General features: G+C 37.9%; 1 protein-coding gene across 1 annotated transcript; it reads right to left on the minus strand.

Moving 5' to 3' along the window:
- Positions 1-4,006: 4,006 nt before the first annotated feature.
- LOC134742562 (uncharacterized) lies at positions 4,007-8,703 on the minus strand. The gene is made up of 3 exons (XM_063675775.1): positions 8,214-8,703; positions 4,705-4,914; positions 4,007-4,230 (listed from the first exon to the last, which is right to left on the minus strand). Exons 1-3 carry the CDS (start codon positions 8,640-8,642, stop codon positions 4,102-4,104), a joined length of 768 nt encoding a protein of 255 aa, XP_063531845.1. The 5' UTR covers positions 8,643-8,703; the 3' UTR covers positions 4,007-4,101.
- Between the last annotated feature and the right edge of the window lie 16,116 nt (positions 8,704-24,819).

The raw sequence follows: 24,819 nt of genomic DNA on the forward strand, positions 1-24,819 counted from the left end.
ATACCTTGGACTTATAATAGATAATAAATTTAATTGGAGTCCGCACATTGACCATGTATGTAAGAGACTAAGAGCTAGAGAGTACTCAGTAACCTGACAATACTTAAAAACAAAATGCCATATAATACACTCCGTCTAATATACATGGCCATGGCTGACTCGGTGATAAACTATGGAATATCTATCTATGGCAGAACCCACAAAAGTCACCTACAGCGAATATATAGTTTACAGTTAAGAATCTTAAAATCCATTGTACCACTAAAAATCAAATATAAACATAAACATAATTATGATAACTTATTCCAACATTGTAGAATAATGAATGTGTATGATAAAGTGAAACTAGCGATAGTATTAGAATATAGACATAAATTGGAAAGTCTGAATAGGTATGACAGGCCAACTAACCTTAGAGTACTGTTAAATAAAAAATATTTCAATATACCAAATAGCAACAACTATTATGGGCAAAGAGTCTGGTCGAGTTATTTGCCACACATCTTAAATAGTCTTCCTAGAGATATAATAGATAATTTAGAAGAGGGTAAGCCCCATAAAATTAAAATCATGATAAAAAAGCACTGCCTGAATATTTAAGTTAACCTCATAATTGTTATATATAGCATATTATACGTGTTAAATAAATAAATAGTAATAATACAAATGTAATAGAAATATTAGAATTAAGACCATACTTAGCATACAATCTATTAGAATGTAGATTAGGCTAAGTCTGTAAATAGTCTTTGTAATCTTTCTTGAAATAAACAGTTTAAATTTTTTTTTTTTTTTACGTGGCGTTTCGAACGTTTCGCTCACTAGCTTTTCGCGGGCAAATATTTGTACTTTTTATTTATAATTTTAAGTGATTAAATGGTAATTTAAAAACGGAAATGCATTTGTAACATGATATAACGGTAACAAACATCCGAATAAAACATATTTCGTTCAAATATAAACTTCATGCATGAGGCTAATTATTAATAAACAAACTAGGTGTTAATTTTACCTTCACCTGTACATTACCGTGCCACATCTATTTACACATTGTTTGTCAGCTCCGTGACAGGCGATTAGCACGTCAATCTGTCGTCACGATCTGTCACACAGGACTGCACATACACGCGAATAACATCGAAACAATTACATTAATAAACCTATTTACGTAATTTGAAAGTATATTTTTAAACACAATTTCCTTATTAATTTACTATAAAACCTTTACCTTAGGTGCCTGAAATTTATTAAATAAATTCGAGCAAAAACAATACACTTTTTTTGGGAAGTCGTGTTAAAAGTGGACGACCGCCCCGAAACCGCCTTTATCATATCATATCATACAAACGTAGTTCCTATTTTCCTCTCTCGATAAATAATATTAACATTATTGCAAATATTTTGAGACAATTTGATACACAGCTGTGCCCCTTAGTGTTTTTTTTTTTAATTATATTACTTTAAGTAGGTATTTTTCATTTCTCGTGCTCTGAAAGAGGGTCGTTGTTGTTCTAAAAGGTGTGTAGAAAATGATACGTGTCTGCACTAGAACATTTCACGTTCGAAGTACGATTTTTTTAATTTTTTTACGATAAGCAATTGAAATTTGAGTTTAAATGGATTTGTTATACAATTTCCATTCTGATATTTGACTCTCCATTCCATAAATAACGATACTTTTGCCTAAATTGGTAACTGAAAGTACCCTTAAGGAATACTATAAAAATTTATACTTAAAAAACCCTTTTATTTTATGTTTAAAAAAAAACCGGCCAAGTGCGAGTCGGACTCGCGTTCCAAGGGTTCCGTACATTACACAATTTAAACAATGTATTTTTTATGTGAAATGTCTTTAAAAAACCCGTAGGGGTCGGATCAAAAACCAAGTAATTAAGTCCGACTCACGCTTGACTGCTCATTTCTAATAGGTTTCCGGTGATCTATAGGTAAAGATCTGTTTTGTGTATTTTCTTGAAAATTTTTGACCCAGTAGTTTCGGAGATAAAGAGAGAGAAAAATGGTCATTTTTTGCCTATTTTCTTGAATAACTTCTAAACTGTTTATCTTAAAATTATAAAAAATATATATTTGGGATTCTCACAATGAGCTCTTTCATTTCATATGTAACACGATATAATTTGACAAACTATGTTTTAATTTTCTCATTTACCCCCAAAAGTGGCCCCCGTCTTCATAATTAATTTGTTTACGTTACATGACCATCTTTGGGTCACAAATTTATATACGTGTACCAAATTTCAACTTAATTGGTCCAGTAGTTTCGGAGAAAATAGGCTGTGACAGACGGACAGACAGAAAGACGCACGAGTGATCCTATAAGGGTTCCGTTTTTTCCTTTTGAGGTACGGAACCCTAAAACACATGCATTTTACTTTCCTCATTCGAAATGAAAAGTAGAGTGTTTAACTCGGGTGAAAGGCATCATTTTAGCCTCGGACTACCTCGGCAGGGATGAGTGCCTTTCGTCCCTTGGTTAACAATCTACTATATAATGCAAACGCATACCTATACCTATCGCTTTGCGTTCTTGAGGTATTCTTAGGTATTCTAAGCTTAAAAACGTCTACTTAACAAGACTTGCAAGTCTCAGTGCATCTCGCTTGCGCTTATTAATTGTTTGTAATTTGTCATGTAGGTACGTATCATATCATTAACAAATCGAGATTTTATATTTCGATTACGCATCTTTTAACCTGAGTGACGTGACTGAAAACTAGAATCCCTATCTCTTTCGGCGTCATGCTTTTCTGGTCCTCGGCTAATGAATTAAGTCTAATGCCACTTCATTTAATGACGAGTTCACGGTGATTTATTTAATGACGTATCATTACAGAACTCGTAAAATGATTAATTGGTTTATTACCATTTTACTGTGTAATTGGATTCATGTTTAATTTGAGGTTTTGGCGCTTGTAATAAGTATGGTAAGACTAAGGGCCAGTTGCACCAAAATGAAATTTTCCATACAATAAAAACGCTGACAGACGGTTTGGTGCACCGACCCTAAAACAGCCAGATAAATTGAAATAAAACGCTATAGGGTAAATATTAGAAATGTATTATTTTAGTTTGAAATATGACAAGTTATTTAAATGTGTGATTAAAAAGTCGTGTAATATTGGTAATATCACCTCTAGGTTATAATTTTGCCACGGATTATGAATGAAGGTGACGTGCGGAAGTCAACTGCAGCGGCATTACTGTTGCCGCCGCTGTATCTGTTTATTTCCTTGATAAAATGAGTGACGTTCGCCGCCGCATTGCTGTCGCGAATTTGACGTTCATTCCGTCACTCATTTTATCAAGGAATTTGAGTAATACAGCGGCGTCATAGAAGATGCCTATATAGAAGTGTCCTACGTGGGCGATCTCGTTGCGAACGCGAACGCCGTGGGCCTGCCGCGCCGCTCTGCGCTGCTTCGCTTAGCGTTCGCGAGTTGTTCGCTTACGTAACGCGTAATGCAGCTGCTGTGGACATCCAAACGTCATCTTAAAATGTTGTACCTACCTAATAAATAGGTACTACAGGTGGGTATAATATTTCTTAACGTAAACAATAATACTTATATACTTAAAATATTTAATTATAATGAGTGTACCTATATTATGAATATTATGATACACGGAATACGCTATAATCCAATGTAGAATATGGCAAAAAATAAGACAACGCCACAAAGTTTACATATAAATTAACGTACCTATATATATGTGTTTCAAGTTTGCATAATGGTAGAGGTACTTTCCCCAGAAAGTTAAAAAAAAAATGTACGTTTGGTGGAAATGCCCCGATCCTCCCCTTTTAGGCTGCCTTTCCACTGAGGCTAAGGAGTATTACAACCAATGGTTTTTTCGCGTACGTCCCCTCATAACCGCCTCAGTGGAAAGGCAGCCTTATGATATGCTCATTCGTTCCATCATGGAGTCCTGGACCTGGAGATTTAACTGCATATCACAAATCACAACAATTTTTTTAATACATAAGAAAGTCCTGCTAACATCCCAGCAACTTAAGGATATATATATCTATCTCGTTCGCTACGCGTTCATATCGGGCGAGGGCGAGCGAGACGAACAGCGCTAGGGGCCATTCCCGTCCTCTTCTTCACCGATCTGAAGGATGGCCTTCTGGATGATGCGCTTGAGTTTCTTGCGCGCATCGTCTGAGCGGAGCGTGCGCAGCTCAGAGGCAACGAAGTCGCCGAAAATCTGGAGGAAAAACTTAAGTATTGACAATGCTATTTAATTTCTTGAATGTATTTTTAAGCTGAGAATGCTGGGCTGTATCGAGAGTGGGGACGTGGAGACATGTTAGGCTTCCCTACAGTCATTCCACGCTGGTGGGCTTGGGAGCCTTGGTGGGGCTGGAGGTCTTGATGGAATTGGCTCGGAGATAAGAAACGAAGGGCTAAATTCTCGACATTTGGTTAAAAAAGCGAACCCAGCTCTTTTGACAAGAGATGCAAAGAGACGTTGCATAGAAGTGTTTAATCCGTCGTTGTGGAGATGTTTCGGGTGATTTTTACATGTAGTACTTACATGATGTAGGATCTAGGATCTGATCTGACGTGGCATTCATCAGCGTTAATTTTACGCTGTGTTCTCTGGTCACGAAAGAATGGCATTTTCACAGCTAGAAAGAATAGAAAGATGGTCCGAAGCAGGTGTAAGAGAAGGACTTACTTGGCATTCATCAGCCCCCATCCCTGGTCGCAGCCTGGGCGCCGGCTCCTCCGGCCACATGAGGGGGTTGGCGCTGGGCGGCAGGGGAGGGGGCGCTGACGCCGCCACCCTGGTGGGCTTGGGGGCTTCGGTGGGGCTGGAGGTCTTGATGGAGTTAGCTCGGAGTGCGGCTCCGAATTCCATCTCTTCTTCAGCTTGGAATTCAGCCAGCTAAGGAAGAACAACACCTTTAAACTTTGAATGAGTGAATTGAATATTAGGTTTGATTAGGTCATTTCGCTTTTAATTTAATTGTGCTTTATGCATTTTATTAAAGCAGTCAACCCACACAAGTGCGCAACGTACTGTACGTACTACGTACCCGAAAAAAACATAGGTAGGATATTTTAAATTACTTAATACTTTAACTAACTTAGCGGTTTCACTCACGTGTTTTTAGTCACTCGCGCGACGCGCGACATGTTTCGGAGAGCCTAGGTCTCCATTTTCAAGCCCTAACAGTGCCTGAGTGAGTGAAACCGCTAAGTTAGTATTCTCACGATAGTTTAAATTCGATTACTTAATACCTATTAGATAGGTACCTATAAAAATATTGTTACAACTTAAAGAATTAAAAGGCCTGTCACATCCTAATTTGATTTAGTACTCTAATTGTAAAATTTTTAGGATACGATAGAAGTTCGATAATGAAATTACAATTTATTGATATCAAATTGAATTCGTAATGGCAATTTAAGCGCAATCTTGTATTAATGAGCGGTCCGAAATGATGATAAGATGGATAAGGTTTAGTCAAACAGAAGTGGCCCCAGCATGGATATGATAGTCGTAAGTAGGGTACTTATCTATTTGTAAAAAAAATACATTGAGGTCAATTCTAATTTAAAAATTTGATATGGTTTCAAACTGGTTTAGATACGAGTTTGACAATTTTAACTATAAAACTCCCGTGAGACTCAAACATTCGTACGGACGGCTAAGGAATGGAATGCGCTCCCGCCATCTGTATTCCCTGATCAATATGACCTCGGTCTCTTTAAAACAAGAGTGAATAGGCTGTTACTGAACCGGTGAGCTCCATCTTAGGCCCTGTCTTCACTTTCCATCAGGTGTGACTAGGGCCAATCGCCGATCAGTTTATAATAAAAAAAAAAAAAAAAAATTACCACGGACTAAGTACTTCATAATTATAGTGTATAACTAGCCTTATGAACCGATTTTGCATGTACAACCAGCCTTAAAGTTTGTAGTCTATGATTGTTCATTATTTTAGTATGTGGGTATTTTTGCACTTTGTAATTTTTTCCTCAGTCACCCGTTGACCACGAACGCTGTAAAGAGTTCGAAACGTCGGGATGTATTATAAATTCAATATACGCGATATAATCAGTTTTCATAGTTTTATTTCATGAGTAACTATCGCGGTAACTCGAGACAATATTATACTTCATAATAATCAGGATAGAACTTCACTTCAGGTAAGTTCGTTTAATCCTGTAATAATTTTATCACGTAGATAACGCCGTCCATCATAATACGCCTGCAAGAAGTAGCTATATAGTACGAATCAATAAAATGGACTTGTTCTAGCCTCGTAAGGTCAATGTACATATTCGTTGCATTACAATTTTTCATGAACCAAATAAAGTAGCAATTCTTTTGTTTCGTTGCTTTTTCAAACAAACGAACTTCATCCCAATTTACTTCTACAACAAGGTTCAAATTAAAAATAGGAAAATTTCATATGGTGGGCCTTACGACGCTAGAGGAAAACTTACAGACCTTACAGCCCAAAAAAAAACACGAATATACTTATTGGCTACTGTTTTATATCACCGTCTGATTTATTAATCGGCTCATAGCAAAGGGAACGTACAAAGGATTCAATTTGTCCATAAACAGTCCTTATTACAAGACCATAAATGTCAACGGGTGACACAACACTAACCGGATCGAGTGGTTTGTTTACACTTGACGTTTTAGTGGATTTAAACTCAATTTTATTGAGTTAAGGTTGAGTTTGGCTTGGAGTGTAATATTACCCTCTTTAATTTGGTTACGGTCGAGTGTCGGAGATAAATGGAAATTTATTTTGTCGAGCGAAGATGCTTGCAAGGTATTAGAGTGCTTGCAAAGATATATATAACTCCGTAATAGATGGATACAGTCTAAGGAAAAAACGTGCCTCGAAAATTACGAAAATTTGATTCTCGATCAGAGGGCGCCACTAGTTTTGGCCTACACTCGTATAGAGGGCGTTGACGGTTTCGTTTGTTATTTATAATTTAAACGCATATCAGTGAAAGAACATGGGTCAAAATCATAAAAATAATTAATGCAAATAAGAAAAATCATTTATCAATATTTAAATACATTTTATAGTATTTTTATAAATATTTATTTTTAGTTTTAAAGTGTGTCGACAGATGGCAGTGAATTTACTGGGGTTACAAAATTTACTATGACAGTACCGCTCTAGTATAAGTTACTCTATGGTGCTTGTAATCATTTTTAATTTAGATTAAATTTTATAAATGGGTAAAAAAAAATTTACCTAATCCTTAACAATAAATGATTACATGATGATCTGAAAGGACCATGGGAAACTTTGTATGGAGCCTGGTCCAAAAACCAACAGAAATGAGTTGGGTCATTAGATAGGCATTTTTATGTACTTCATTTCGTTCTATGTGCACAAAGCGGAATTCCATTGCAGAAAAGAGATATTGGCATTTAATCAAAATGTAGTCACTTTTATTACCTAGGCAATAAGAGTCTAAGAAGTAAGTAAATTAATTGCTGCAGGACAGGATAGATGTTCGCGCACCCGGGCGAGCGCGGTGAATGATTTGCCTCGCTCGCCCGGCTGTGGACTCTATTGCCTAAGTAATAAGGGTGACGACATTTTTACTAAAATACCAATATCTCAGTTCTGCAATGGAATTCCGCTTGGTGCCCATTGAACGAAATGAAGTTCATAAAAATACCTATCTAATGACCTAATTCTCAACTCTGGTTTGTTTTGGATCATTTTGACGCATAGTCCTTTATCATAAAATATTTGTAAAGTACATAGTCAGCCTAGTTAGGTGGTAAGGTTATGATTATTCTGCTCTTACTCAATCAAAGTAAAACCAATGTAAGAATTAACTTCGCGGGGTAGGTATCAAATAATTGAAGTATCTAATCATAGCTAATTCTACATAATTGATTCTTAATGCATAAAAATTACCATGAAGCCCGATTCAGATAACAACTATTTACAGTTTTGACTGGGTTTTGACATGATCTTGATGACTAGCGTGCATCTCACGTACGAATTTCACTTCATTTCGCATGCACCAATCAGCGTGAGCGATCTTTAAGGTCGTGTCAAAATTAAATCAAAACAGTAACAAGTTATATCTGAATCGGCCCATGATCTTTTTGCCTTAGGTAACCTTTGCTTGAAATAACTACCTCCGCTATAACTCAAAGTTCATGTCAAAACAAAAGAGCAACAAACATACCGCTAGATTGACTCCATCCACATCGAGGGGGTTGGGGGGCGAGCGCAAAAAGCAAAGGGCATCGAAGTACTCCCACCCACTCAGCGCCGCCCCGCGCTCCTCGCCGCACTGCCGCTTCTTAATCTTCCGCAACTCATTGTTAAACTGCGTCCTCAAGTTGTGTATCTTCCTACTTATCTCCTCGACCGTCGTCCCAAACATAAGCGCTAAGTACTGCAGCTTGGCCTGCCGCGCCGCTCTATCCTTATTCATAGGGTGCCTCCCGTCCCACAACTCCTTACAATCCCTTTCCATAGTATCAATTAGTTTCACAGTGTTTTCAGAACTCCATTGCAAACGCGGCTCCACCTTCGAGTTAGTGTAACTCTCATTATCTGAATCTGGCTCCAGTTTAAAGCAGGTATCGCCGGAATCCGAATTGGAATCCATTTGCGTTCGATAATGACGTTGAACAGTGGATAGCGCTCTAGCGAGACTGCTGGCGGGGACCGAGAGCGGTGTCTAGAGGGCCGGCAACGTCGCTAGAGCGAGCGACGTTGCCAGTCCGCGTCCGCGTCGCGCGGAGCGAGCGGCCGTGCTAAAACGGCTAAAGAGTTAACCACATTAGCAGTTAATGCGTCAACTGTAAACAAGATGGCATTCCAATTTTAAATTTTGTACCTTAGCTATCTTAAGGTTCAATTTGGAAGAGTCTTACCAAGTCAGTTAACGCTGTTTGGTTTTGATAAGGGGTTATTAGCGGCCCGTATTAACAAAGCAGCATCGGAATGGTTAGTCCGCTCTGTATAAAGTCGGTTATGCAAACATGAGTAATGAATGAATGACGTTTGTTTTCAAACTTTATGAAGGAATATTAGTCAGTAAATGACTGAAGTTGTATAGAATATTAACTTATCGTTTACTACTTACATAATGTAGTCTACATAGTATGTAGACTACATTAGTACATACAGAATGGAACTCTGTGGTCCCTTAACTGGGCCAACAAAAAACATTTATTTATTTATTTATGTTTTACATGGAGAACCAACAGCTATAACTATGCTAATGACATAAATAGTGATACAGAGCCAATTATAGGGTCTCACATATAGCAAGATGATAATATTTAACATTAAGACATACAATCTTACAATTTAATTAAAAAAAAAATGTCCAATGTGCAATTGAGCAATAATCCTCAAGTAATAAAATTAAATACTTCTAATTTCTATTTAGGTATTCCGGATACCGTCCAGTGCCTATTTCCGTCCACTTGACGGAGTTGCCACAAAAAATTGCGTATAATTTGAATTAAACCTACCTTACTGCACTATTTTGCACTTATTGCAATCCCTAATGTCTAAACTATAGGTAGAGCTATCTACATAAAAATGATATTTCGCAGATAGCGAATTAAAAATAAAACGTTTAGTTGCAGCTTCGCATCCGTGCCTTTCAGAGGTCATAAAACCAAGAAAAAAAAGTTTAGGGGGGAAATGTTCATGGCAAGTTTATTAACTGTTCTATAGATATTTTAAGTAATAATTTTAGCACATGTGTATACTTAGATAACTTAGAAGTATAATAAAACCAAAGATTATCAGTTTTAGGAAGTTTTAGGAAGTGGTTGATATGATAGCCTTTGTAGATGTAGATAACATTAGACAAATTCCTAAGGATAATTTGCATATTATTTTAATTACAATATAATCAAGTGCTACGGCTTACCCACGTAATGTTTTCTCAAATTTACTTACTTTTAAACTTAGAATAGGTCCATTATTTGCTGTTGTTGGCACCCCCAGGCGGCTTAGGACACATAAGTAGTTAATTTACAGTTAATATACTTACCTTTATGTCAAATATAATGAAAATAGCATCTAAGTAAGTTCACATTTTTGCCACGGCGAGCGAGATAAACATTTCGTTCCCCAATGGGGTTGGCCGGTTGTAGTATTTGATAGATGGCGCCAGCATAAGTTTTACCTGTCAATCCTAAATTTAATGTCAAATTCTTTATTTTTGGACTTTTATGGCCTGAATGCTCGCCCTTTAAGCCAAATCTCATAGAACAAAACTAGAGACAGCCAAAACTTATGCTGGCGCCATCTAAAAAAAACCTTTGACAGTTGCCAAACCCGCACACAATTCGTACGCGTTAACGCAATTCGTACGTATTCTGACAAAAATATCACTATTTACAAGTAGAACGTCGTTGCTTAATCATCTCTTAATGGATCCTATTATTGTTGGTATTATATTATTGATATTGCTCAGAAAACTAAATAAAAAGGCTATTAACTATCGACTCAGCCCCTATATTGGTGGTGTCGATATATGGGCGATTGAGTGAGAGAGATGTTATCGTTTGTGACTTATTATGAGCTTTGTGAGGGGGTGATAGAATCATAAAAAGGTGAAACAACAGTTCACACGTCTTTTTATCAGATGGTTTATTATGGTACAGTGCGAATCAATATGAGCGCGTAAGACTACGTGTAAAAAGTGTCTCGCAGTAGACAACGTATGTATCGCAAAAAGGAGCTATTCGTAATAGGTACCTAGAACTAGAACTCGTTATGCACCAAAGATATATGTAACTCCGTATAAGATAAATAAAGTCTAAGGAAAAAACGGACGTAGAGTGTTGCTGTTTGTACTCCCATCTTCAAAGCCGGCAACGCACTTCCAACACCTCTGGTGTTGCAGCGTTGTCTGTCATATGTCGTAAAAAAAATCATAACCTTTAACCAAATCAATAAATTCTACGCGGTCAGAAAAATGGAATTTCCTATAAGCAAACAAGCCAACTACAACATTAGTGTTCTAGGGGGAGGCCACCCCATTGTTTATTTATTAACCAATTGGGGCAGGTCGGGATCGCCACTAATTGCCTGTTGTTGCTCGTTAATAACTAATGATAACAGTGCTGATGCCTAAGATAACGGCTATCAATATGGTCAAGATTGTAAACAACAATTTCAATGAAAAATTATAAATAAACTAGCGGCCCGCCCGGCTTCGCATGGGTGCAATGTTGATGTATTATATAGGTACATATAAAGTATAAACCTTCCTCTTGAATCACTCTATCTATTAAAAAAAACGGCATCAAAATCCGTTGCGTAGTTTTAAAGATCAAAGCATACATAGATAGGGACAGACATCCATCCAGACAGCAGGAAGCGACTTTTCATATCTCATGCTCTGAAAGTGGGTCGTTGTTGTTCTAAAAAGTGCGCAGAAAGTGATACGTTTCTGCTCTAGTGCAGAAAAGTGTTGTACTCCTCTACGTTCCCGTCCCACGAGCAACTGGGTGAAAACAAAATTAAAAATTAGTGTCTTTATTTCCCCGCCTGGAACAATTGATAATTGTTCTAATTTTACAAAAACCGCATGGAATCGTTTTCTATCAAAAATGATGTAAGTAAATTGTTGAAATAAATTATTCTTGATTTCTTTTGTTGAATTGTATTTACTCGATATCATAAGACGGGAACCAAAAGGAATACACCAAAAATATATTTTTTAAATTAAACCATACACTTGCGTAAATGAGCAAAGGCAGCATCTTATACAGCCAGCAGCAGTTAAACGATTGTACGATATTAAATGGGTTATTAAAGTTATTTAGCAGTATATTCGTGAAAATAAAATAAAATAAAAATAAAATATAATATAAAAATTCCTTATTTTATTCATTAAATTGTTATTTAATATTTAAATTTCTTTTAAATACTTTTATGTTGGCTAAATGACTGGGATGCCATTGACTATCGGGAGTTTTAAACGAAAAAGTAAAAAATTAAAAAAGCTGGTCAAGCAAATCTTGTCAGTAGAAAAAGGCGGCAAATTTAAAAATGTAGGCACGAAGGGATATCGTCTCATAGAAAATTTGAATTTCGCGCCTTTTTCTACTGCCAAGATTTGCTTGACCAACTTATAAGAGGCAATCCCGCTGATTTTGATACTATTATAACCAAATCATTTTAAAATGACTGCAGTTTATTTAAATATGTGTGTTTTCGTAAATATTGCAATCTAAATGTTTTTCGCTAGGGGTTATTTATCTTCACACATGAAAAGTCTCCGATTGCAAGTAAGTCCTTAGGAAAAAAATCATGGCCGCAGGTCTATTAGGTAGTACTTTAGTTACTGATTTTGCAAAATTGCCTTGTCTTGTTTTGTTTCCTCGCATTCGATTTGAAAAGTAGAGTGTTTAACTCGAGTGAAAGGCACCATTTCCGTCTCGGACTATTGGCGCTCTCACTGTGTTCGAGCGCCAAACTACCTCGACAGGAATGGATGCCTTTCAACTCTTGGTTAACAATCTACTATTGTTTTATACTATGTAGTGAAGATGTAGATAGGTGCATGTTTTTGTGACAAGTCTGTTACCGTTAAAACCCGTTTTTCGTTAAAACGCGTTTTCCCTACTTAAAACTAGTTTTCGCAAAGTGCCTTGGTGAAAAAGGGAAAACGAGTTCACTTAATACGGGTCTTTATGGTAACACCTATAACTTCTCGAGTCTGTGTCAAGTAGGTATTGTTTGTGTTTTTTCAAGCGAGAAGTACCTTTTGGTTGTCTTTCAACTACAAAACACAGATTTAAACTATCAAGATTTCTACATAATTATTATCAAACGCACACTACACATTATTACGGGAAGCTATTGAAATAAAAAAAACATTGCAATTTCAATCGGGTTGAGGGTTTTAAGATCTCATCCACATGGAATCCAGTCATTAGTAAATGTAAGCGGAAACGAATATCGACAGTCCATAAATCGAATATCGTTAGTGTTGTGTCGACAGAGTAACATCCCTAGTGCGCAAAACGTTCAAGCTGATAAACAAGACCAAGTGCGGGTAGTTCGAAAAACTCGAGCGGCTAGAAGATAACCAGCACTTAGGGATTGTTCCCCAAATCCACAGAAGGTATTCCACCAGGCTCGAAGTCATCTTCACTCGCAATTATCAGGGATAGCTTCTGGTAATCTGATATTCTAACTTGTTGCCTGGCTCTTCATAGCTTCAATTATAAACACTTGAAAGTTAGATCCATCACTCGTTTTTTATTCATTTACATCAAATCACACCAAAATTAAAATTTTCACAAAACTAACAAAACTTCCGTGAGACACAGATATATTAAATATATATATTAAATATTTCGGTACGGAGTGAAACATGTCGAGCGTTTTTCGACTTAAAATACGTGAGTGACCCGGTATTAATATATTTAATATTTCACAAAACTTTCACGAAGATCGAGGACATCCCAGTTCTGATGACGCAGAATGGTCTGGATCATCAGTTTATTTGTGGGCATCGTAATGGCTAATTAGTCCTAGGGTTCCTCGAGATAATAAAACAGTCTAGATTCAACTGAGACACAATATAAAGGTCTAGCTCTTCAATGTTGCCACCGAATTTAGTGTTGGGACGTTCTAGCAACTTACTACAAACACCTATCGAATGAGACTTGTATAAGTGCACTGCAGAAAAGTTGGCACAATCACACCACGGACAATCAAAGTCACAAGTGCTATATTAATTAAAGAATCGGCCCGCCGCGCCGGGAGCGGGGTAATATCTAAATAATGAGGCTGCCAGGCGCCGCCGAGCGCCGCCCTACGCGGGAGCGTCAGCAGGTGACAATAAAATATTGATAATTAATCATTCTTAACCTTATCCTACTTAGTGTCAATTAAATCACATCTTTGAGATAGATAGATAAAATAAAATATAGGTATTTTATTGGACAAAGAAGAATACAGAAAAATATACAGTAGGTAAGTACTTCTATTAAGAGCCGGTGCATAAGAGTGCCACTTGCACCATCCCACTAACTCGGGGTTAACCCGTTAACCCAGTGTCAAATTGTACTGGTAACCATGGTAACTCCAGTGAATGGTGCAAGTGGCCATAGGAGATTCCAGGAGTCTGTCAAAGCATTTTAGGTAAATTGCCGAAATATAAGCGAAATAGTAAAAGAATTTGAGTTATACATATACATATTTGAAATATATAGCGTAAACATTTTTGATAATAAAACATTGATATGTGGTGACAAAAATAGTCCATTTCTAAATAAAATAGATTGATTTGTTCCATAATTGTAAAAAAGAAATTTGATTAAATCTTAATCTGCACTTAGCCAGATTTTCTAGAGATAGAAAACACTTGTTATCTACTTACATGGGTAGATGCAAGATGCAGTTTACACAATGTACATCGATTTCCGGTTTTTTTATGCGAACGGCTTACACTATATATGCAAAGTTTCATTACAATCCAACACGTGGGTTTGAAATGAGAATGAAACTCCGTTTGTATGGGAAGGTGAAATTCGGCTGAGCTTGCCGGGGCCGGGCCGGGGACTCTTAACCTTAAGGTATTTGATGCATATTAACGAACTCTATTTTTTGCTTTCCTATTTTATCTTCGTAGGTATAGAGAGTTAGACCGAGAAAAGTCTGCAACGATTTTGAAAGCAAACGCAGTGCACGTGTTATTTATACGTCAGAAGTTTATGGAAGTTTGACGTTTAAAATAACAGTTGCACTGCGTGTACTATCAAAATCATTGCAGACTTTTCTAACTCTACCTATTTATGAAATTCCGAACATAAGTTAAACTGTTTGAGGGAATTTGTGCAAAAATTACCCATAAGTCCCATAACATCCTCGTATTTATAAGACTGGCAAACCAATTTGTCAATAGAATTAATCGTGCAATTCATATTTTGTATGGGAGCATCCTTCGCGCATATAAGTTTCAAAGTTGCCGCCTTTTTCTACTGCTTCTTTGCCAGATTAAATTTATCTAATATTTAAGTTATTGAGGACACGTTTGCCGTATGCCGGATGATTTGTGGGCTAAAATAATAACCAATTGGGTCCTACATCAAACCCGGGGTCGCGGCAAACCTCGACGGCGGTAGCGAGATGACCTTGACGCCTTTGACAGGAACTGGTGGGAGACGGGTCAAGACCGGGATACGTGGAAAGGCCGGGGGAGGGAGACCTTTGCCCAGCAGTGGGACACTAGGCTCATATAAATAGTAAATAAATAAATTAAGTTATTGTAACTTGTTCTAGAGCGTCGTTCTAGAGTTCTAGAGCGTCTAGTACATCAGCAACTTACTTCTTTTTTGAACAGACACGCGCTCATGAACCCATACCAATCCGGATTCCGTACAGGCCACAGCACAACTACTGCTCTTGTAAAAATTACTGACGATATCCGGGCCGGTATGGATAATCGTAAGATCACGGTATTATCGCTTCTGGATTTCAGTAATGCTTTCAACACGGTTGACTTCGACATCTTGTTAGGCATATTGCGTTCACTTAATGTATCTCCTGCGGTAGTTGACTGGTTTCACAGTTACTTAGTAGGGCGTCGGCAGCGTATAAAGGCGGATTCCTATCGATCTTCGTGGTGCAACACGCTTGCTGGTGTCCCACAGGGCGGCGTGTTGTCTCCTCTTCTTTTTTCTATCTTCATAAACTCTATCACTTCCAATATTTTGTCCTCCTACCACCTTTACGCTGACGACCTTCAAATCTACTCTCAGGGCTCTGTTACCGATCTATCACAGACTATCTGCGCCATGAACACTGACTTGGAGAGTATTTTAAATTGGAGTAAACGTTACGGTCTCAAGGTTAACCCTACTAAAACTCAGGTTATAGTCATAGGTAGCTCAAAGCTCACTGCCCGGATTGATTTAGGTCCTCTACCTGCCATTGTGTTTGACGGTATTCAGATTCCCTACTCTCTCCAGGTAAAGAATCTCGGTGTCATGATGGACCAGAGTCTCTCTTGGGTACCTCAGGTGAATGAGGTTAGCAGGAAAATGTTTGCTGCAACTGCATCACTCCGCAGACTCCGTAATTTCTTGCCTTACGCCACTAAGATTGCGCTAGCTCAATCCCTCTTATTGCCCATATTAGATTATGCCGACATTTGCTATCTGGACCTTACGGAGGACCAGCTGAATAAGCTCGAGCGCCTCCAGAATCTCGGTATAAGGTTTATATTTGGTCTGCGCAAATTTGACCATGTGTCACAGTTCCGTTCTCAGCTCAAGTGGCTTCCTATTCGTCTTCGCCGTGACTCTCATGTTCTCGCCCTTCTCTATGGCATTCTCTTTAACCCCGCTACACCACCTTATCTCAAAGAGCGTTTCAAGTATCTCTCTTCTATCAGATGTTCTCAGACTCATATTCTTGCTTCTCCCTCATCTACTTCTAAATTTTATAATAGCTCTTTTACCTTCAGGGCTGTTCGGCTGTGGAATGCTTTACCAGTAGAATTAAGATTAGCTAAATCTCTCCCCATATTCAAAAATCAGCTAAAACTATACTTTCTATCTCTGCCTTAAGTTGCCATTTTATATATTGTATATATGCTTGTATAAATATATATTATATATATATATATTGTATTGTATATTTATTTGTGTGTTAGGTTTCGTTTTAATACTTATATGTATAAGTAGTAATTGTAGTATGTGTGTTTGTGTTTAATAGTCTCCATATTTAGCTCTTTGCACTACCTGTTGACTTTTGTATGAGTTCTACATTTCCTGCTACCCAAAGGTTGTCTGGAAGAGATCGCTTTTTAGCGATAAGACCGCCTGTTGTTACCTGGTTCTATTTTTTCTTTAAATATTTCTTTGCAGTTTTACATAAAATGTATAATTTTGGTGCAATAAAGAATATTTACTTACTTACTTACTTACTTGCTGTCCTTACAGCGCTATCTCTCGAGACAGGCGAGGGGACGCAAACCGTCGCGCCCGTGATTTAGCGCCGCTATCCGTTATCCCTTACCTAACCCTCCATATCGACATGTTCGCGCTTCGGTGGCCTCCGTGACTTATGAGCGGAGGTGTGGCTCAAGTTATTTATATCATATTAATACGTGATGTCTTTAGTCGATACTACTTTCATTATGTTTAATGGCTCCTCTACACGATGGCCCAGCGCTGGACTAGCGAGATGGCCATGCAATGGTTATGGCTCCTCTACACGATGGCCCAGCGCTGGACCAGCGAGATGGCCATGCGATGGTTATGGCTCCTCTACACGATGGCCCAGCGCTGGACCAGCGAGATGGCCATGCGATGGTTATGGCTCCTCTACACGATGGCCCAGCGCTGGACCAGCGAGATGGCCATGCAATGGTTGAGAGCACGCGCACTATGGAATGGGCCACGTGTAGATGCGTACAAAAAATCGACACCGCGCAACGCGTGGCCGTCCCATCGCCATCCCGCCGCGCCATGAGCCATCCGACACTACTACCCTCTACTCGCTGGACCATCTTAGTGGGCCAGTATGATGGCCCATCGTGTAGAGAAGCCATAAGGATACCTTACAACAAATAATATAGCTCCAACCAAATTACTGTTGCAGCGTCGTTGTTACCGCTTTAGTGTAGGTATGTCAATTTCCTTGACAAAATGAGTGACGTTCACCGCCATATAAAGGACGACTCACGCTACAAAGGTCCGGGCCTGGGCCGGGGCGTCCGACACTTCGGTTTTAATTTTGTTTGCATTTCATTTAAGTCTCGCGTTGATCTATATTCGTTATATAAAAACTATTTCATTTGAAACAGACAGTTATTATTGATTTTATTGTGTTGTTTTAAAAGCCTTCCACTAAAAAGCTACGCGGCTCTGGCTCCGTCTGCGGTGAACCTCCGGATCCGGCATCGGCGTTGATGTGACTGAAATCTAATGTCAAAAGTTTTTTTAAGTAGGCACTCGTGATTTAGCGTGGATATTCGTTATCCCTCCAACTTACCCTCCACATAAGTACTTAATCGTGTTTTATTTGATGACATCCGTGACTAATGATGGGCGGTAGGAGCGGTTCATGCTTCACTTATCTATAAGTTGATAGACTATTGTTTTAAGAGTCCCCGGCAAGCTCGGTTCTCCATACAAACGTAGTTACGCTCTCATTTTAAAACGACTAGCTAGATTGCTCTGAAACTTTGTACTCTCAATAGGATAAGGTACTTATATCTATGTCTGTAATTAGTTTATGTAGCTTCAGATACAATAGTCAAAAACATAGAGCGAATTTAAGTTTTTTATATAAAACTTGTTTTTACTCTTTCATTGTGGCATGGCATTTTTTTAATAGTCAGTGGGCCCCTCAAGTTAGTTTTATTTATCACCTTGTAAAAATACAACGGAGCCAAAGGTCACAGTAGGTACGGTTCTACGGTTTGTGTCAGTTTTAACTTTTATAGTTTACATTTTTAATGTCAATTTGTAAAAGACGTGTAGGTATAGTTTGTCAAAGGACCGTCTCATTTCAAACATAGACAGAGAGAATCATACTATCTTTGTCTTACATTAGTACTAGCACCCAAAAGAAAAGGATGAGTATAGTTTTTTTGTTCTTATTTACTGACAAGATTTGATTGACCAATTATTAGTAAGAAACATATTTTTATAAAGTCTTTGTCAACGTATTTACAGCCACCCTGTTATACATCGATTTTATATATTTAAATGTCATGACTACTGAACACGCGTAGCTAGCTAGCTAGCTCGTAATTAAATTTTCAGTTTAAATAACACAAAGTAATACTCATAATAATGTTAGTCGTTAATTTGTGTTAGCACCAAAAGGGCGTATTCATAAAGCAAACAACGGTGTATGTGTTATTATGAGCTAGAAGGGCGGTAAATGTAAACAGGAACATAATTTACGATGATTCCATCCTATGAGTTATGAGAAACACGTGCGGATCAAACACGGGCGAGTTACTAACACTACTAACTGATTAAGTGATGTTTATATTTCAACTAGCTCTTGCCAGTCTTGCCCAAGACTGTCAGTTACTGTGACTCAATACAGATTTCCATCCCCATTTCAGCCCTTTAAGTAGGGTTGATTTGATATATGAAAAACTTTAATATCCTGACAAAAGTCCGGAGTTCGGACATCACCCTAATAATCCTGAATTTCCCGATGAATTTCACGGTGATGATTTTGACTTATTCAGTTGAAATTTGGACTACTTTCAAATAACAATGCTGCATTCCAAGATTTCCAAGGGATAATCATTCGTTTCCGATAGACATAAAATAACTCAGATAATGCGACTAGGTACCTATGTGACTGTACAGTCACGGACTTTAATTGTTGAGCCATTTAGGGTTGACTTTAAATTCGACATTTCATACCGTTAGTATTGACAACCAAATTAAGCTTGAACCTTAGATGGATCAACAATTAAAATCTGTAGCCGTTCTTCATTTGATCAAAAAAGGCAAACAGAACGTCAGTTTTCGCATTATGTATATATTTATAAGGGGTTACTCAAATACACCTACAATTAAATTTCGGGATATTGTAGTTTTGTATATTGATGAATTTTATATTTCAAAACAATTGCTAGAGGTTCACCTAGTTACTTTGCATATGCCATGTATTTACTATTGTATGTAGAGAAGATAATTCAGAGTACAAAAGGCGGACTTAATGCCACAATAGGTACTACAAGTATGGAATATTACAACTTTTTACAACCGGTCTTTGATTGTTCTTTCGAACGCCATTTTATGACTTGTGGAACTGTTATCGATAGTTTGATTGAATTTTATGAGATTGGCAATATAAGTCTTTTAACTTTATATTAGATTTCAAGATTTAATTGGATTTTCCTTTTAACTAACTAATGGAAAACTTGATGGGAACTAATGGAATTTCCTCTAGTTACTAGAAGAAAACAAAATACTATCGAATGGAAGGCTTTTTTCTGGCCACTGGCCGGTTAGAGGCTGTATGTGGATTAGTTTATTTTTTTCATAAAACTTTACAAACCTCAATTAGTTAATTTATGATTTATTATTTTCTTCCAAATACCTAAACCAAAAATGATAGAATAACAGACAAACGATTACTAGCTAATTCAGTCAGGCTTGTAATGTTAATGGTCTTTAATACTCGTAAACTGGTAAATGACTGCAAATATTCTCTCTTTATGCCTACTATTGTATTGGTCAATATGGTAAGAATAAAATTGGTTTGAGATTATCAGACGAATATAGCTAGAGTAACTATATACCTGCTGTATTTTTTACAGTTAGTCATAATTCGTATGAAGTTACTTATTATGAGCAAAATATAATCATACCAATACCAATGTATCGACAACATGGTAATGGTTAATAAGGTTGCCATTACTACCACCCAAATCCCGTTGAATGGCATCACAACACCGCGTGAAAAACTGGAATCATTACCATCGGCCCCGAATAACTCGCAATCATCACCAGACTTTACGACCGTCCCGTTCCTTTCAAGTCCCGCTGGCCTCATGTTACGCAATTATCCGTTTTTTTATTATTTCCATTCATTCCGATGCCACGGAACATTCTAATCGGCTGCCGACCCATTCATTTTGTCCGTGCCCTGTCATCCGGAACGGGAATGACTGGCAAGTCTGAAATTTAAAATTCGAAATATATTCCTGCCCTTTTCTCTCTCCTGTTTGAACAGATGCGTGCAAAAGCATCGGTAGGAGCGTGATTTCGATTTGAATTCAGAACGTTGTTTGCCGAGTCCTGGTATCAACGTTCATTTGCAAGCTTCCTGCTTACTCTTACACATAGATGTATAGCTGTCTTTGTCTTCACCGCATGGCTCCTTTTGTCGTAGAAGATTAGGGGACTTGGCACGCTCCTGAGAAATGGGCAGATGTTTAGAATTTTAGCTTGTTTGTATGTTGAAGTCGACTTAAAGCTTGTAGATCCATGGATTTTGGAGGAAAGAAAGGAAGTTTGTAAGAGCTTAGTAAACATTAACCTTTTATTGAAAAAAGAATGGGTAAAAAAATTCTGTATTCTTTGTCACTGGGGTTGAACGGAATCATATCACAAACATATAATATCCATGAACCAACTTGACAGTTATACACATTGGTGTGTAGAGTGAGCAGAAAACTTATGAACCATCATAAGACTAAGTGTGACATAACGCCTGATGAGAAATTTAGGCTTTGCCTTTGCCCGAACAAAAACTAGTCATAGGTAGGTAATATCTAAGTGAAAAAAAGTTAGTAGGTAAGGAACGTCTAAGTTATCAGTAAAATTAAATGCTAAAGTAAAAATAAGTTATTATTTCTTATGAGACGACAAATAAAACATACACAATGAAACATGTTACATACCTTTCGTAACATACCTAATTATAACGAATTTCGTAATTACCAAGACTGTCAGCCATATATGAGTCCCCGGCAAGCTCGGCCGAATGTCACCTTCCCATACAAACGGAGTTTCGTTCTCGTTTTAAAACTACTTACTTGTTGGATTGTAATGAAACTTTGCACATGCAATGACATGAGGTATTATTGACTTCGAACAGGCGAACAACACGCGAACGCGAAGCGATGCGGGGTGAATAAATCCTTTGATACCTATAGAAGCGTTCTATGTGGGCGATCTCGTTGCGAACGCGAACGCCGTGGGTCAGCCGCGTCGCGCCGCGCCGCTTCGTTACTTAGCAGTGGGCGACTGAAGGCTAAATGATGATGATGATGATGAGACCACATAGGCACTTACCATCAGGTGAGATTGTAGTCAAATGCTTTTCTTTTTCAAAAAAAAAACTGAAAACATCCCGACAAAACAAAGCCGACATTAGGGCAGTAAACATTTACACACGATCCTTTAATTAATTACTTAATTAATGACAGCTACAACCATTAATGCTGTGATTTATATTCCGACGAATGTTATCTCTAATGTTTAAAAGGTAATATGAGGTTAATGACTGCGTATAGTTTATACCTTTTTATAATTAGGGCAAAATATCGGTCCGGCGCTGGGGCGTTTAAAAGAAAATTGGCTTAAATACGATTTGGAAACCAATACGATATAAATATAAGTATGTTAGTACCTAAAAGTGTACAAAAATATCTCGTTATGTCATGCGAGCAAGCAAAAGTACAGTTGAACCCTTAATGTCACCTCAATTTTAATAAGCAATTACCCAGATAATTTTGGTAATACAACTCTGTACGCAGTAGGGGAAGCTGATCTTGGTAAAGCGAGTACCCCCATTCGTTTTAGAAGATTTGTAATGAAATATTTTTTCCTTATTCTACAATAATATAAGAATATTGTTTAAAATAACTAGATTTGTGTTTAATACTTCCTCTCGCTGTCTACAATCCTGCACTAACTAGAAATTTCTGTTTGACCCAATGTTTGACTGGTAGAGAATGCTTTAAGTCCGCCATTTGTACAATTTTATATCGTGCAATAAAGTTCAAATAAATAAATAATTAAATATGCGTGTGAGATTAAAATACCTGAACTTAAGAACAAAAAATCAGTATACTTCCTATAGGTATACAAAGAGTGCAACCTTCTATGAGCACCTAAGTGTTTAACAAACTACCGAGATCCGAATCTATAGAACCGGGGTCATCTTGATGGACTTTCAGATGGTGATGCTGACGGCCCGAAGGTGATGTTATTTGGAATTTACGAATTATTTAAGTATGTTGTAGACAACTATTATATAATCTGTGGTAGTAGTAAGTACCTACTTGCTCTTCTGTTGATGCGGCTTTGATGAATCAACGCCCAGCGTGCGCGCGCGCGCCACCCACGGCGGTCCAGACAGACTGTGAATACATCTTCTCGTGCACCGTCCACACTGTTAACTGATAGCTTATAAACCTCATTGCCAAGACAAGGTTAGAGGTAGGCCAAGACTAGTCTGTAACGATTTCACACTTGCACTGCGTGTGCTATCAAAATGCAGACTTGTCTTGGTCTGACTCTAACTGAAAATCAGTCTACATAGTGTTGCTGTTTACTGATGCTGTTACAGCCAGCTTAAAAAATAACGGATCTGGGGGCCTAGCCAAGTTGACATTGACAATTGTTAGCGCCGTAGCAAACGAAACGCACTATCTGTCACTCTATCTCTATCACTCATTCCATATTAGTGCGATAGAGAGAGAGAAAGAGAGGCGTTTCAATTGGCGCAAACGATTACCATCTTGGCTAGGCTCCCTGAGGGGTGAATAGGGATGGCCGGGATGAATAGGGACAAAACTTAAACTGTGATTTACCTGACAATTTCTTAATAATTTCTTCCCACACAAATTGTATCATACAAAATCTACTATTATTTTCAATCGAATCATACAATTTGTGTGGGTATTTTTAACGAAATTGTGAATAGGGATCTATTTACCTTGGTTGACGCAAATTGTCGAGATATATTTCTATTTGGAAAAGTAATCGAGGATGGCAGATATTTTTGGCGCGTTGTTTCATACGCTACGATTGATGCTGACTATACCACTTGTACCACTTGGCAGATTTAGGTCCCAGTCGTAAAATTTAACAGGCGTTAAAGGCGGCCAATATGTCGCTTGGTGCTGAATTGGGATTTTATTGGTGATAAATTTGCTTGTTTGCTCATTTAACTTTAGTAGTCTTACCACGGCTGCCTTAGCAGTGTCACTACGTAACGTAACATCTGCGTAACTTAATATGCGAGTACGAGCGAGATGCATAGAAAGTAAGTTACGCACACGCTAGCGAATAATGTGTCAAATTCGTGAGATGTATAAAATAGTAGATTGTTAACCAAAGGATGAAAGGCACTCATCACAGCCGAGAGGTAGTTTGGCCAATAGTCCGAGGCTGAAATGATGCCTTCACCACCCTCAGCACAGGAGAACGAAGCAAGGAGGAGGATGGCGTTTATATAGACACCTTTACACTTGCTTCTGTTGTAGTCGGTGCAAAGTTAGCTTATACGGACTGTAACTAAAACACTTTTCCAACTAAAATCAAAAGCAAGTGGCAAGTGGCTTATATAAAATCCACTAAACAAGCGCACGCCGCAGGAAACCAATAAAGACCCAGCAGGCACGAAAGCGGCCGAATGTAATAAAACGGCCATCCCGCTAGACCGGGCTCTCTGTGAAGTTCCGTTTGCAAAAATAGCGCACCGCAGTTTGACTTCTGATCCTTGTAGTGGGGTTCCTACGCTCCTAGAAACCCGATGTTACCGGGCTGAAAAGTGGTGAAGTTACCCCCACTAGCCCTTTAAATTTCCCCCTTACAATTCTCATACATTCGCTATCGAAAAAATCCCACCTTTTGCACAAATTGGACTAATTTGAGTCTAGCTCTTAGCCTAATTGAACTACCTGATTAATATTAGTATCAATTTAAAGGACGTTTAATTACCTCTACATTGACATATTTTTTGTTTCCAAAAAGTATTATTTATATGAGATTTTGACTTTTAAATTCGATTCTTTTAGATCTGACGATTAGGTACCTATCACAAGAGGACCACAGAATATTCGCGCGGAAACCCCGAAAGAATTGGCCAGTCAAATCATGAAATGGTCAAGTGTCAATGGCATTTGAAAAAACTCTTTATTTACTTATTTATCTCAATAGAAAACGATGGATTTTTTTGATTTTGTACGTATAACATACACGTGTGGCAGTCACGCCTTCCATCCTTCCTTTTCATATGGATAAATATGTACATATATGAATGTACATAAAATATGTACATAGAAGTCTGTCTAGACGTTTAAATTTACG

The sequence above is a fragment of the Cydia strobilella genome, chromosome 6, assembly GCF_947568885.1.
Source record: "Cydia strobilella chromosome 6, ilCydStro3.1, whole genome shotgun sequence".
NCBI lineage: Eukaryota > Metazoa > Arthropoda > Insecta > Lepidoptera > Tortricidae > Cydia > Cydia strobilella.

Bases quoted from the DNA above. Each gene is read 5' to 3' on its own strand.
- LOC134742562 (XM_063675775.1), bottom strand. From the start codon at position 8,642: ATGGATTCCAATTCGGATTCCGGCGATACCTGCTTTAAACTGGAGCCA. The intron at 4,915-8,213 runs GTATGTTTGTTG...GTTCTTCCTTAG, and splicing joins TGGATGGAGTCAATCTAGCG to CTGGCTGAATTCCAAGCTGA. The intron at 4,231-4,704 runs GTAAGTCCTTCT...TTTTTCCTCCAG, and splicing joins TGGGGGCTGATGAATGCCAA to ATTTTCGGCGACTTCGTTGC.